A 15,881-nucleotide genomic window follows, 5' to 3' on the forward strand; every position below is an offset into this window, starting at 1 on the left:
GCCATGGACAGGGAACGTAAAGGGCTGGTTCTGAGCATCCAACTCCTTGTCTCCACCAGCTCTAAAATTAAATCTCCTCTTGCAAGTGCTTGGTAAACTGCTATTAAGGCAACTGTGCAAAAAAAAATGGGTCAGAATATCAGTTACCACTCGAGTAAAACACCCACTGACTTCCAGAGGGTTTAACCTACAGAAATACTGCTGGATGAGGTCCAGGGAGAGTTCCTTGCTTCTAAGGATAGAATTTGGCCCCACAACCCCCTCAACAGTCTGAAGGGAACTGCGTTTAAAACTGTGTTAAACTGCAGAGCAGGAACAGCTCCCGTTAATTGGGTTTTAACAGAGCTTACACTCAGTGTGAGCCAGCCTGAAAGTTATTAAAATATATTATTATATATGAAAATATTAAAAGAAAGCATTTTGATCCATTTTTTCACTTAAGTGATATAGATATACAGCATGTTTGTACATGATAGTTGCAGGCATACATGCATAGACAATACATAACAGTGTTTAAAAGTGCTCCCCTAGCCCACATTTATGGGGAAAAGGAAAGGGAACACCAGAACCTCAGGGAGAGCACAAGGTAACACCTAAGTTTGACTGGTTTCATGGTTTGACTGGTGTTTCAGACTGGTTTGAGTTGGAGGGACCTTAAGGACCATCTAGTCCAACCCCCAGCCATGGACAGGGACACCTTGCACTATCCCAGGTTGCTCCAAGCCCCATCCAGTCTGGCCTTGGACACTTCCAGAGATGGGAAGTGCCTCATAACAAGAGCAAAATGTTTTAATACCACTTGTTAGTTCAGTCTAGTGTACGGTAGCAGGTTAGTTGACAGGTTTAATATGGCTTTAATGACCTGCTTAATAACAAAAAGGAGGCTCAAAATTGGTAAAAATCAGCTCTCTTGCTTGTATTCACTGTTTACACCATTGCCTGTTGTCAGTTAGAGTTCTTAAATTTGAATATGAATCTGTTCTTCCAAGGCCCAGGAGCCAAACTGAGGTTTCTAGATTAGGTGGGAGCTGCTGCTGCAGTGGGAACTGCTGTTTTGTCGGCAGACTGGTGTATTTTTTAACTGTTCTGCCTGATTTATTTTTTTTTAACTAATAGTAATAAAAGTGAAAAACAGTAAATGAAAAAAAACAAACAGAAAAGTTGTCTGTGCAGTACCCCAGGCAGGCTGTGAAAAAGCTGGCGAGAAGGGGGGAGTGTTTATAACTGTCTTTGCCTTTGCAAAACTCTTGGGGAAAAACAAGCAAATAAAAACATGAGGAGGAAAAAAAGCAAACAAAACACCAACACAACAAACAAAAACTAACATTCCCAGCAATCAGCATTGAGGGGAAGGGAAAAACTGGTCTGTCTTTAATTCTTCTTGATCAAAGGGATTTAAAAGGGTGGAAAATCAGGCTGTGTGTCTTTTGAACCTTTCTTGCCCCAAGAACTGTGTGAGGAGGTGCAGAGGGGCAGGAAGGGACTGACACTGGTCCCACTGCTCTTCCCCACATCCATCCTTCATCTCTGGGGCTGAGCCCCTCACTAACACTTAACATAAATGCTTGTTAGATATTGGATATAAACACATTATCTTGTGGAAGGTGTCCCTGCCCGTGGCAAGGGATTGGAGCTGGGTGGTCTTTAAGGTCCCTTCCAACCCAAATCAGTCTGTAATTCTGTGTTTATTAGTTAGAAATGTATGATTTTAGTTCTTTGGACTAATTGCCACCTTTAATTAAACTGCTAAAAGTTACAGTAGAGCTGTAACTGTCATCCACATGGATATAAACATCCATATGTTTATATGGAGAATTAAGGTGTGAGGGATCTCTGAGTACCTGGACACTATCAGCAGGTTCATGATAAGTCCTTCTTTTGGGGCTTATAACTGGTCTGTAAATACTCCTCCCTGTGAGGCTGGTGAGGCCCTGGCACAGGTTGCCCAGAGAAGCTGTGGCTGCCCCATCCCTGGGAGTGTCCAAGGCCAGGTTGGACGGGGCTTGGAACAACCTGGTCTAGTGGAAGGTGTCCCTGCCCATGGCAGGGGGTTGGAACTGGATGGGCTTTAAGGCCATTTACAACCCAAACCATTCTGTGCTTCAATAAAACCCTCCCAACTACTTTTGGAGGCCATGGACACACAGTTGGAGGTGGGAACAAGTTCTCAGGGCTGAGGAGACCTGGAAATCCAACACAGTCAAAGGTCTCCCTCTTCCCCATCCCTCAGGCCAGTGGGAATTGGAGGAGTGTGCATTTTCATGTCAAATCTGACAAATTGTTGATCACTGTGATGGTAAATAGCATCTAGCAACTCTGGTTGCTCTCTGATGGCCGTAACACGTGTTCCTTGGTAAGGTCAGGGCTGCTCACCTGGTCACCTGGAGGGGATATTTTTGGACAGCCATGTGCAGAGGAAGGAGAAAACCCTCTGATACTCACATTCCTGTGATGTGATTCAGTCCAGACATGAATTTGCTGGCATCTGTCTCCAGGACAGTGGGGGCATCCTGGGCTCATGGATGTACCAAGTGTTCTCATGTAATGAGAGAATCTGTGTGTGTTAATTTTTAAGTGCAGATTTTACAGCACTTTATAACGATATTTAACAGCATAAAACGTTGGCACATGGTGAAAACTGGTGAAAGTTCAGCCATCTCATTTGGGCAGGTTGTGCTCACAGGCTCTCACACTTGCAGACAGTTTAATAACAGTATTTGGCACTGTCTCTTCGAGCTGCTTAAACTAATTAATGCATTTGCTCCCCGCAGGATGAAATGGGGTTTTCAGATACATTTCCAAAATGATGTGCATGATTGCTAAATATTTCATTCTTTTGAACTCTAAACTTCACCAGTGTTTTATGGGGGAGCAGAGGTGGGATAAATTCTCCCATGAAAAATGTACAGTGGCTCTGGCAAGAGGAAAATCTGTGCCCCTGCGTGTCAGAGGAGGATAATCTCTGTCGCTCTGTCAGTGTGTTAGAAGGTACTCTGGAATTTGGGCGCCACTTGACACGTTGTTGCTGCTGCTGGGGGGCTCTGTAACTGCCCCATCCTCCCGCACTCTGCTTCACTTCTCCTGATTCCAACAGATTCCAGAAAGTTTCAGGCCCATCACATTCCAACCTGCCAAAAATGGGGGCAAAAGGGGGATTTTTTGGACTCGGTGTGTCATTTAAAAGATGACATCAGGCAGTAACTCCCCGAGACCCCTGAGCAGGGTTAACGCTCATCTCACTGACTTAAAAAGGTTAAAAAAAATAAGAAGGACCAATTTGATTTGAAAGAAACCTTTCTGAAGGAATCACAGTAAACAAAATCTGTTTGCCTAAGGAAACCCTCGTAGCAATCAGCCAGTAACACAACTGCTTGTGCTAATGAACCCAAAGCTGTTAATGTGGTTTCTTCAGTTAAATTGATTCATGAATTTTGAAGAGAACATTATCTAATGAATTTTCTTTGAATAGAAAGCAATTAAAAGGACAAATCAGTCTGATTAACCCCAAAGTCACCCTACTGCCACAAATGGTGTACAGTTTGAAATTATATCATAAAAAACTAGAGCAGATTTGCTATCTCTTTGCCCTCTACTAATCCATGTAAATTAATGAACAACAAAGTTAATTTCTTTGATGACCCTTTTCTCATATCACCTGGATTATGCTGATGTTTAATTTGCTTAATGTTATAATAAAGACTAAACAGATTTTTTCAATGAAGTGATTATCATTCCCTTCAGTTAAGAAGTGATTTTTATTATTTAACACACACATAACACCGTATGGGTTTCCTTTAAGAACAAAATCACATTTCTCTACCTTCCTATGTAACGTCATCAGTGTGTTTTTTGACAACTAAAAAAAGAAAATGTCTTTAATGAGTTTGTTTCTTTGCCAGAGCAGGAGGCTGAGACTCTCAGCTGGGGGAAAAGGTCTCCTCACCTTTTTTTCCTCTTTTTCCCTGCTTTTCTAGTGACCAGCGAGCTCCTTTCATAAGTTACTCACTAGTTAGGTCTTCAAAGCTTTTCCAAGAACAAGAGGTGTTCAACCCAACTAAAATCCAAACATGGCTATCCCTTTCCCTTCTATAAAATAATCCTGGCTTGGGTAAAACCCTGAGATGCCGAAGAAAGCAGCTCCTAATGCATTTGCTTATTCATTATTCCAGCAATTGGAACACTTAGAAGCAATTTGCTGGTGAATTAAAATTAAAATAATGGCAGATACATTATATATTTTTTCCCCCTGTATCATTAAGGATGTGCTGTAGATTCAAGGTCACAGCTAGTCCTTACATTTGGCAATGTCTGCAGTGCTGAGCTGTAGCTTGGGGGTCTGGACTATAAAATGCAGTCAGCCAGGATAATACAGAGTCCACTGGCTCTAGGGCGTCTTCCTGGGCGACTCCAGTCCCAGCTGAAGTTGGAAATTAGCTGGAGATGCGAGGCTTTTGTCGAATAGGTAGAGCCAGCTATTTCTTCTCTTTTAATTTGACTCTATGCTAATTTATACTCTGCCAATTTAATGGAAAAAACCACATTGTATGAGTTAACAGGATAATTGTACTTGAAGCAAATTAAAAATATAGGAAAATCAAAGCCTTAAATCCTTTTTTTATAGTGATCGGTTACTCTGAGCGCTCTCTCTAATAATCATGTATTTAAATGTAGTCATATAGGACACAATAACAGGACAGAGCATCGGGGCTGTTTAAATTTAAATTAGAAAACTGCTATTGAGACTCACATTTCGTTGGGGTTTTCAGCTGTTTCACCCTAATTTTTCCAGCTGTGCAATCAAACAGCTCCTGCTCCCTTGTTCTTTGCAGATTCCTTCACCAGACAAGTGCTGTGGACCCTGTTGAATGATGTGAAGTTTGGAGAGGCTGTTTCCTACAAAGAGTTGGCAGATCTGGCCGGGAACAGCCGAGCAGCCAGAGCGGTGGGGACAGCCATGAGGAGAAACCCGGTGAGTTCACATCAACTTCCAGCTAAAGTTGTTGGAATATGGTGGATTTAGAGCACTAAGTGTCATTAGATTAAATTTATCTGCTATGAAAACTGGTCTACGATGAGTAATAGGGTCAGTAAGTGTTTTTAATCAGCGATAATGCACAACCCAGTTTAGTGTGATTTATTCCCCACCATTTATAGTGTTAGGTTGGAAAGAGAAACACTTCTTTCATTCACCAGCCTCTACACAGTTTGTTGTTCTCAAACTTTCTTATATATTTTTAGGTCAGGGAAGTCTTTTATCCCCCACATGGACCTCATTTGGCAGGTTATGAGCAGTTTTGGTTGTGTTAACAGCAGTCTGTTCGCTCTGGCATGAGCATGGTTCTGGAAACAAGGCCAGGTTGGATGGGGCTTGATCTAGTGGAAGGTGTCCCTTGCCCATGTCAGGGAGTGGAATGAGGTGATCTTTAAGGTTCCTTCCAACCCAAATCTGGGATTCCATAGGTGATTTGCCTGAATTTGAACCAGCTGGAGGAAGTAGCACTCTAGGTCAGGCCTGTGGATTTTGGAAAAACATTTTGTTAAAACCCTTGGTCTCTGTCTGCTTCCCAGTGATTGTCTTTCCCTTTTATTTTTCTGGGCTTAGCTTTTCAGGTGTATTTGTGCACCTCAGTCACACTGGTTGGTGTCAGTGAAGTTGATGTGTTGTGTCAGTGTCTTTGGGTGTGTCTGGGTTCAGACTAGCCCCATCCTGGACTGGAGGGTCTGGGAACTCAGCTGGATGTATCTGCAGTTCACGAGGAACAGTTCAATTCTCTAAACCCACAGCAGTTCATAGAATCACAGAATCCCAGAACAGTCTGGACTGGAACAGACCTTAAAGCCCATCTCGTTCCAACCCCTGCCATGGTCAGGGACACCTTCCACTGGAAGTGGATTAATGAGTTATTTATTGTGCTTATCATTTAGTCCTTTAATCACAGGAAGCATCTCAAGGTACTGATGTATTAAGGTTTGCTATTTTGCAGAAAGTGTGCAGCAGTCATTAATAAAATCATTCACTTTTACCTAATCTTTGGGGTACAGTTCACTTGTGGCAGCTTGTGTCGCTCGGCACCAGCACTGCAGCCCAGGTGGCATGTTCAGTTTAATGAACTGTTTTGTTGGACTCAGAGCTCAATATCTCATCTGATAAACACACTGCAAGTGTTTGTCCATGGGCCAGGTCTGTGGGTATCCTACAAGTCCACACAGGTAACACACAGCCATGGAAACTCACACAACACTTTGTGGCTTTAAGCTCCCAAACTCCATAAAGAAACCCACCCTGGTATTTTAGGCATCCATCAGATTTCCCTATGAACCAGTTCATATAAGCAACATAAAGCTGCGTTTTGTCAATACACAGTATTGTACTTGACAATACAAACTATTTTAATATGATGGAATGCTTTCCAATATAATCTGGTGTACATTAAGATAAGGCAATCCAATGCAAACCTACAGGAAACAGTTCTCAAAGAATAACAATCCAGTGTTGTGCAAAAGGAGATGTAATTGCTGTCGCCTAGAAATGTACCCAGCTTTGCCCTCAGGCTGCAGTGGAGCAGCAGCATCCAAAGTAGCAGTAACAGCAGGTTGTGGTGTGAAAATTCCTGCTTTTTCCCCTGTGAGGAAGGATGAAAATAGTTCTGAAAATATACAGCAAAGCTACTGCAATTTTTTTAAATGGGGTCCTGGTTATTATTGCCATTTCCCAGCCCATAGTATGGCTGCAGTGATTTCTGTCCCCAGCACAAGATTTTTAAACGTGGTATAGATAATAATGTATAGCTTTAGGGGAAAAGAGCTGTGTTAATATAATGACACCCCAATATTTCATCATTGAAGGCTGGTGATTAAAAAATAATAATAAATCAGTGCTGTAATGAGAGCTCTGCCCATCACAAAACACATTTTTATCACTACACATCTCCTGGAGTTAATCTGAAATTCCATCCATATTCCATGTGCAAACACACACATGGTCCTTTTGCACTACAGTGTGAGCATCTATTCATTGTTCCTCATATTTCCCAAGGAAATCTTTCCATGGTCCTTCACCTCTGAGCCATAATGTGCAGGTTGACTGTGTGATACACAGGTTGATTTTATGAAGGAGGTGACATGTAAAAATAATATGTGGCACTGCAGAACCCCCTCACCTTCGTTATTTCTGTATATAAAGCCATCAACTCGTGTGAAAACAGATTTTCTAACCCAATTTGCAACTCCACTCCATACAAACCTTATTAAAGAAAATGCTGAGAGGATGCATATAAAACCAACACGGGAGGTCAAAGGTGTGTGAGCAGCCCCTGCTCCTCTACAACCACCTGAGGTCTAAACCTGCAGCCCAAACCCCAGAGCCTCCCTGGAAGTGTCCAAGGCAAGATTGGATGGAGCTTGGAGCAATCTAATGCTAGTGGTAGATTGATTCTGTGATAAACCTGATTTGACAAGGATGGTAGTAACAGCAAAAATAACCCCGAGCTGGCATCGTGTTGTCCCTCAGACAAATCGATAAAATTACAAATCTCACTTTCTCCACTAAATACCTTTCTCTCTTCTACAAATCCAAGAGTTGGTCTTTGGTTTTGGTAGTGTGCATCCCACATGGTTTCCTGTGGGAGTTGGGTTGGTTCACATAGTTCATGTGATGACCTTCAGCTTCATGAGAAGGTGGAACAGGTGCCAGCAGCAGCTGAGGATGGTGAAGTCTTCGCCTCGGTTTATGCCAGGGACATGGTGGGTATGGCTCACCTTTTGCAGGAGAAACTTCACAGAGTTTACTGCAGTTCACATTGATTGCAAGGTCTGCGGTCCTCAAAGGGAACCCATAAAGTTCAATTAAATATCTCATTAGACTGGTAGAGGAGGATCAAAAAGAAATCACAGAGGCTCATGGGAAATGGGGAATGTTGGGCTGATTAGTCCAAGGCCATCCTAAATGACTGTTCTGTACCTTAAATAAGACTTCAGCAGTCTGTTAACAGCAGGCAGAGCTGCCTGCGCTGGGTTTGTATCCTCTCTAATTGTGTCATTGCTTAGGCTCAACCCCAGCTGAGGGCACAACCTGATGCTGCTATCGATCTATCCTAAATCAAGGATATAATATCAATCTGTCCTAAGTCAAGGATGTTATCCAGCCAAAATGTTTTGAACGCCAGAGATTGGTAGGAGCATCTATGAGAAGATTATGAAGTTTGGGTCTGATGTTGCAGGCACATAGGACTAGTTGTATGGTCATTCATAGAATCACAGAATACCCTGAGTTGGAGGAATCCACAGGGATCATCCAGTCTAAACCCTGTTCCTGTACAGGACACCCCAACAATCCCTCCCTGTCCCTGAGAGCGCTGTCCAAACATTCCTTGAGCTCTGGCAGCCTTGGGGCTGTGACCACTGCCCTGGGGAGTCTGTTCAGTGCCCAACCACCCTCTGGAGGAAAAACCTTTCCCTAATATTTTTCATTCCTGATATCTTTGATTCTTAGTATCTTTGGTTCCTTTGGTGGCTGGTGATAACCTGGGACCCATGTTGGGTCACGTCACAGGATTTTCTTTTGGGAAATAGCAGAAAAAAAGCAGGGAGTTGGAACTAGATGGTCTTTAAGGTCCCTTCCAACACAAACCAGTCTGGAATTCTATGACTTGAGCAAACCACGGGATTCTTTTTTGCTGAGTGTGGTTCTTGCTGTGGTGTGACAACGTGGTGTGACTCTTGGGGATGGTCCTGTGCAGGGCTAAAAGCTGGACTCCATGATCCTTGTGGCTCCCTTCCAACCCTGCATATTCTGTGATTTTGTGATATCTCATCTGTTTCCATTGTGGCCTGGCTGATCCAGGTTTGACAAGCTGGGAAGTTTCAAGAGGTCTCCATCCCATCAACCATGTGATGGGATGGTTCCCTTGCCTCAAACTGAACACTCATAACAGCTAGAGCCCCGCTCTGCTCCATCCTTACACAGAATTTGCTAAATGCAGTTCAGAGCCAATCGATCCCATGTGCAGGGAGAGTTTTTTCCCTGCCTTTTTCCTAAACAAACGCGTTATCCAGGAGTTAGTTTATTCACAGATTGCCACGAGCGTTAATGACCACCCCAGCCTTGTTCTGCCACTCACCCAGATGGCTGTTGATAAAGATTTAGCATCATGTTCCAAGTGTCAGGGCTGTCAGTAGCGCTGAACCATTTGACCAGAAGAAAAAACGCACAGGGAGCTATTGATTACAGCTTCTCAGTGTCACTTGTTCACCAGGATTTAGGTATTGATGAGGCTGCGAGTGAAAACAAGCTCTTTCCCTTGTGGGCCTCTACCCAGAAGAACAAAAGCAAAGTTGGAGAAAATATTCAGCTGGTGCCCGAATCAGAGGGACTCCGGCATCGATCCGAGGGCTCCTTCATGTTAGTTTTTGTTGGAGACAAATCTATGGGTTTGGAAGTTTTATAGTGTTCGAGGGAGGGTCTGTGTGCGTGATGGATTCGTGGATTTGATGAATTAGATTTCACAGCATGGAGATTTTAGCAGAGCTCTAATATTATGAGCTGCTTGGTTATTGATAAAAATTACATTAAATGTAGCTGAGGCATTAAAGCTCCAGACTAGGGTAGTTCTCCCTCTAAAATGTCCTTAGGGCCCTAATAAATTTTGGCAGGTTTAATTATTTTAGTGGTCTGAACATTGTCACCACAATTAAGCCAAACTGAAGCAATATTCAATATTTTTAAATTACAGCCTTTGTACTACTTTTACATCCAAAGCTCTGGAGAGTGACAGATAGGTGTTTGTGTGTGTTGGGACAATCTAGTGTGGAATTCCTTATGTTGGGCATGGAAAAAGCTGCATTTATTTCATACCCCCTCTCCTTGCTTGGTGGTGAGTGGCTCAGCCCCATATCCCTGTGTAGTGAATGGGTCCTGCACCCACCCAGGAATCATCCAATACCCTACCTGGCTCACACCACCTGAAAATAAAGTCCTTTTTCTTCTCCACCAAGATTTATAGCCTTACCATCAAAATCTGCTGCTTTAGTGTGTGTATTTTTAAAGAATTGCAGATTAACCTTGGAGATGTTTTACAGGGTGTTATTATGGCTTTTTCACTCAAGCCAAGCTGGCTGAAGTAACTGAGGGGAGTGAAAGACAGAGAAATCCCAAACTAGAAAAAAAACTTGCACAATAAGTCCCAATTTCTTTAAAGAAGCCATAAACCAAGTGTGAGATGGCATGGCATGGAGTAAAGCTTTTATTGGTAATTGCTGGAGTTACCACGGATGCATAATTCACTTGTGGCATTGCACCTCCAAATAAAGTAGATATTAGAAGCATTTCTTTATTTAAACCTTGATTAACAATAAGCACCTGTGTGTATTCCCATTTAATGTGGGCTGAGACTGAGATTTTAAATTTCAGGCATTGAAATTACTTAGCAAAACTGAAAGAACACCCCAAAAAAAACCCCAATTTATTGTATCTGTACTTTTTCAGCTGCCAGGGTTTGTGTGTCCCAGCTTGAACTGTGCTGAAATAATGATTAAATGGGATTAAAATAAGTCAGTGTAAAGTGTGTAATTTGTGTGAAATAAATTACACTTTTTTGACGTAAAATATCCAAATTTTTTAAAACTGCCCTTTTGAGTGAGTTATTGTTGTCACAGCCACATCGTCGCAATCCCATTACTATGCAGTTACCAAAACACACCCGGCGTGATTAGAGTTGATGTATTGCATTTTTTATGGTGTGTACTTCAGCTATGATAATCACCTGTAATAAAAAATAAAAAAAAAAGAAGCATGTTTATGTACTTCTCTGCATTATCAGTCCATTATGTAACTTCTGGCATTGATTTTGCAGAATCTGTGACATTTGGCTATAAATGATACAGAGTAGAAGACAGGAGGGGGAAAAAAAGTTGTTGAAATTGGTTAGGTTGGAATGAAACCTCTCCTGTTGGAGGTTTTAAAAATTCACAACCCATTTTGGATTGACTTGCTGTTAAATAATAAATAGTGCCTTGGTCTCGCAGAGAATTTCTCCATGGTGCACGTGGAGGTGCTTCAGCGAGAGGAGGATCTACCGGGGAAGTGGAGCACAGGGACCACTTCTCAGTGGTCTGTTTTTTCCCAGAAATGTGTCCTCTCCTAATCCTGGGATGATCATAGAATTTCAGACTGGTTTGGGTTGGAAGAGACCTTGAAGCTCATCCAGTTCCACCCCCTGGGCAGGGACACCTTCCACTGTCCCAGGTTGCTCCAAGACCCATCCAACCTGGCCTTGGACACTTCCAACAATGAGGCAGCCACAGCTTCTCTGGGCAACCTGTGCCAGGGCCTCACCACCTCATAGGGTAGAATTTCTTCCTAATATCTAATCTAAATCAACCCTCCTTCAGCTTAAGGCCATGGTGATGGTGATGAACAGTTTGTCCTATACTTGCTTGTTCTCCCTCTGTACGTCTTGGGGATGTGAGGCTTCGTTACCCCCCCCCCGAGCCCTGAGGGCTTGGCTGGCATGGGGCAAGAAAACTTGATGCTGCAGGGAATTTTTTATATATGGTATTTAATATCTCAGGTTTACCCTTCTAAAGACTTTACATCATTTTTATGGATTAACATTCCTGTCCGTGCTTATTTTTGCCTAAGAACTGGGGAGGTCTCCGGAAGCAGTGATCAGCTCTGTTTGTGCTCCCCTGGGAGCACGGCCCCAAGGTTGTGGCTGCTCCGTCCCCCCTGGGCATGGCCAGGACCCCACCAGTTTGTCACTCAGTGCTACTCGGCTCCTGGCTCAGTGCTGGATTTATAGACTCATGGAACCACAGGATCATTCCATTTGGAAAAGACCTCCAAGGTCATCGAGTCCAACCTGTGGCCAATCCCCACCAGGGCACTGAGTGCCTTGTCCCGTTGTTCTGGGTACCTCCCCCTTTACTCCTCCCCTGATTTCTGTGTGTTTTGCAGATCGCCCTCATAATCCCGTGCCACAGGGTGATCCGGAGCGGCGGGAAGATCGGCAACTATGGAGGGGGACGCCTTGTGAAGGAGTGGCTTTTGTCACACGAGAAGCTCCAGAAGGAGAAGTTGGCATATTGATGCGGCTCCAGCTGCTAACCAGCCAAGACACACAACCACGGATCCTTGGCTTATAACAAGCTCTCAGAGCACCCAGCAGAATTCAGAAAAATGGTAAATATTTGAGTGACATATAAATATAATGCAACATCCAAAGTGAAATGTGTGGTGGCACCACTATATTAAAAAAGCGGGCTGCGTCCTGGGGGAGGCAGCTCGGCTGCCCTTTCTTGTTTTTACATTTTACAGCAGAATGACTACAGCGATCCAGGCCTGTTGTGCATGGATTTTGTTCCCATCTCCAGTCCTGTTTTGTTCTATTTTTAATGTCCATTAAAGCAGGGATAAGGGAGTGGGAGGGACATGGCAAATGTGAGGTTCAGGCTTCCCCCTAAGGAAGCGTCTGCCTTGTGGAGGGCCCTGCCAGTTTCTACCCAGCTCCCCCTCCCCACTTTGGGGCATAAAATGGTGTTTTACCTAAACAGGAGTTAACAGAGCACAGTGAGGTCTATTCAAAAGCAGGCAGCTATTGAATTCCTTGTTCCTGGCTTTTCTTTTCAAACTGAGAGATGGGAATAATTTTTTTTTTTTTTTTTGCATAAAGCAGCAGAAGAGATGCTACTGAAAAATCGTATATTTTGGATAAGCAGCTCGATTAGGCAAAATATTAAAAAGCTCATCATAGTTGCGTCATTAGCAGCAGCACATTCCTTTAGAGTTTGATGTTTTCCTTTATGCTTCCACATTTCTCTGTTATCCAAAGCTTTATTTCCTGCCTCGCCATAGGAAGGATTCAAGAGACATTAAAGCTAAATTTTGAGGTGGTTTTAGCAGGGTTCTCTGTGAGTAGAAGCCACCAGAAGCTGAAATTTCCAGTATGGGAGTCGTAAATTGTAACATGGAAATACTGATTTTTTTATGTGTTTTATCATATTTTCATGGATGTCTCTTTAGAAAGGCCATTGCTACCCCAAAAAAATTATTGTGTCGTGATGTGTTAGTTAATCCAGGATTATTGATACCTTGGAATTACTTCAATAAAAAAACTGCTTTGCATGTGCAAGTGTCTTTGGGTCTGTTTATAAATAAAACACAGGGTGTGATATATGGGGAAAATAAACTATACCCCACTGTACAATATAAAGCTGTATTTTTATCAAGGGTTTCTCGTGGCGATATAAACCACGGAAGCAAAGCTCAAGTGGTTTGTACGTGTCACCAGAACCCCGAGATAAAAATATGGCCTTATAATATGTACAGTTTGGGTGTATTTTATTATTTTTTTATATCTCTAATACATGCTGCCACCAAAAGCAGGCGGCAGGAAATGTCAACTTTAACCTTTCCCACGTATGCATCCCTTGATTTTTTTTTTCAGGTATTGGTGCTTTTTCAGGGATGTGACTTTGTTTTTTGGGGGATGGGGGCAGTGAGCACTGGGTTTGGGGCAGGTAACACCTTTTCCCAGGGAAACGCCCAACTTCGGGAGTAAAATCATGTTCTGGGTCAGAGATTTAAGGGGTGCAGGCAGCAGGGCGGAGCAGGGACGGGCAGGAATGGACAGGGCAGGAACAGGCAGGGCTGAGGCAGGTGGGGATGGACAGGGCAGGGCTGGAGGGCAGGGATGGACAGACAGAAACGGACAGTAACAGGCAGGGATGGACAGGGCAAGGACAGGGACAGGCAGGGATAGACAGGGATAGGGGTAGGTACAGGCTCAGTGAAGGGTTGGACAGGGATGAGCAGGAATGGATATGGATGGACACGACAGGGACTAGCAAGGATGGGCAGGGAGGGACAGGGACAGTCAGGGATGGAGAGGGATAGGGACAGTCGGGGATGGCCAGGGACAGTAGGAATGAACAGGGACAGTCTGGGATGGACGGTGCTGTTCCCGCGCTGACCGACAGAGGGCCCTCCGGCGCAGGGCTGGGGGCGCGGCGGGTCCCGGGTCCCCCCCCTCGCGTTTCGGGGGCTCGGGGGGGGCCGGAGGGGGCTGTGACCCCTCTGCATCCAGCTGGGATGGGTTTAGAACAGGCATAATCAGTAACACCCTAATATATACACATATATATATATAAACACAGGTATACATATATAAATATAAACACATATATACATATATATACACACACAGACATGTATGTGTGTGTGTATAAATATACATGTATGTATGTGTATGTATATGTGTATGTCTGTATATATATGCACATACATATATATAAAATTAAAATAAAATAATTAAATAAAATAATGCCAAGGAAGTGCAGGGGTTGAGGTTTGGGTTGGGTTTGGGTTTGGGCCACTCTCCATCCTTGTGGATGCCCAGGGGTCCCCATCCTCAGCCCCCTGGAGGGGGGGGTCAGGGCAGTGTGTGGACACACAGAGCTGAGGAAAACACCTGAGCACCCCCCAGTGCCTCTCAGTGACAAACCAACTCCCTCCCCGCTGGCAGGAGCTGGTGCTGTGCTTTTTCCTGGGAATTGGGTTCCCCTGCCCTATGGAGTCCCCTGGCCCGCAGCATCCTGGACCAAACACACTCTACTCCAGCCCAGAGCCTGGGATAATGAAAGATTCAAAAATAATATTTGTTTTGGCGGAACTACATTTATAATGAAATAGGTGCCCTTGACCAGGGAAGAAGCTGAAATTTGCAGCGGGTCATTTTCCCCCCCTCCCCCTTTTTTTTTCCATACAAACAGGCTCTGCAGCCACTCTAAGGCAAATAGGAATATTTTTGAAGGACTCTGTTGTATTTCCTGCATCGGATTTGCAGCAGAATTGCAGCCACACTGGTTGTACTGTTTGACGCCGGGATGAAAAATGCAGATTCCATCCCATGTATCAATCCCAAATGGAAAAGGGCCCCAGGCTCCAGGATTGTTACAGATCACTTCCATGCACGCCGAGTTTGCGGCGTAATGAGCTCAGACTGGAAGCATCTTAAACAGAAAACCGATTCATTGGAGTGCTGGGGACATTTTTAGATACGTGCCCGAATTTCCTTCTCTTTAGAATTAGGGGAATTACTCATCTGATTGGGGCAAGAAAAAGCTGCCCCTTAAATTTCCGTTTAATTTTTCTAAGCAGTTCTCAGGCATCAGGAACTTTTTTGATTTATCAAGTGGAACTTGATATTTGCTGTATCAGTTCCAAATTATATTAAGTTATAGACAAGGAATGGTAATTTTAAACTATTGTTTCTGTTAACATCACAGTATTATTAACATTAATATTATCATTACTATCAATATTATGATGATCTCTAAGGTCCCTTCCAACCCAAACCATTCTATGATTCTATGATTATTATCTCTTCTACAAAAATCACAGATTGTTAATTTTAATCATTTCCCCCCCCCCTTTTAAATTTGTATTATCTATGGTGTATGTTGTATCCAGCAGATGCAACAGAAAATTGCATCAGAGAATTGGTATTAAAATGGTTATTTATTGGGAAAGGTGATGGTGCAGACCTGCTTCCTTAAAGAAAATGCAATAAAAGAGTAAACCTATAGAAAATTCCTGAAAAACTTAAAGCATAGTATTCCAAGGGAAATCCTGTAAGATTTATGGACTATTTCAAGAATAATTTCCCACCAAGAATCTTACAGGAATGTAAAAATCCTGAAAGAATTGCATTTACAGATTTAATTGTAATTGCTTTTATATTCTTAGAGAAATTGAAGAGAAATGTGGTTCAAAGGCTTGTGTGTGAGGGGCTGTGCCCTCCACTCCCAGCAACTGCACCAGCTCTAAAAACAATGGAAAATATTCCTGACAGCCCCTCACTGGCCATTAGAGAGGAGATTTCGGC

At 43.3% G+C, this 15,881-nt stretch overlaps 1 protein-coding gene across 1 annotated transcript in view; it reads left to right on the forward strand.

Annotated features, from left to right (window-relative positions):
• The window catches only part of MGMT (O-6-methylguanine-DNA methyltransferase), a 140,263-nt gene extending 127,136 nt beyond the window's left edge, over positions 1-13,127 (forward strand). The window contains exons 6-7 of the mRNA XM_032694973.1: positions 4,830-4,969; positions 11,954-13,127. Of these exons, the coding sequence (XP_032550864.1) occupies positions 4,830-4,969; positions 11,954-12,085 (272 nt within the window). The 3' untranslated portion in view covers positions 12,086-13,127. The remainder of the gene's footprint in view (positions 1-4,829; positions 4,970-11,953) is intronic.
• Positions 13,128-15,881: the final 2,754 nt, after the last annotated feature.

The sequence above is a fragment of the Chiroxiphia lanceolata genome, chromosome 8, assembly GCF_009829145.1.
Source record: "Chiroxiphia lanceolata isolate bChiLan1 chromosome 8, bChiLan1.pri, whole genome shotgun sequence".
NCBI lineage: Eukaryota > Metazoa > Chordata > Aves > Passeriformes > Pipridae > Chiroxiphia > Chiroxiphia lanceolata.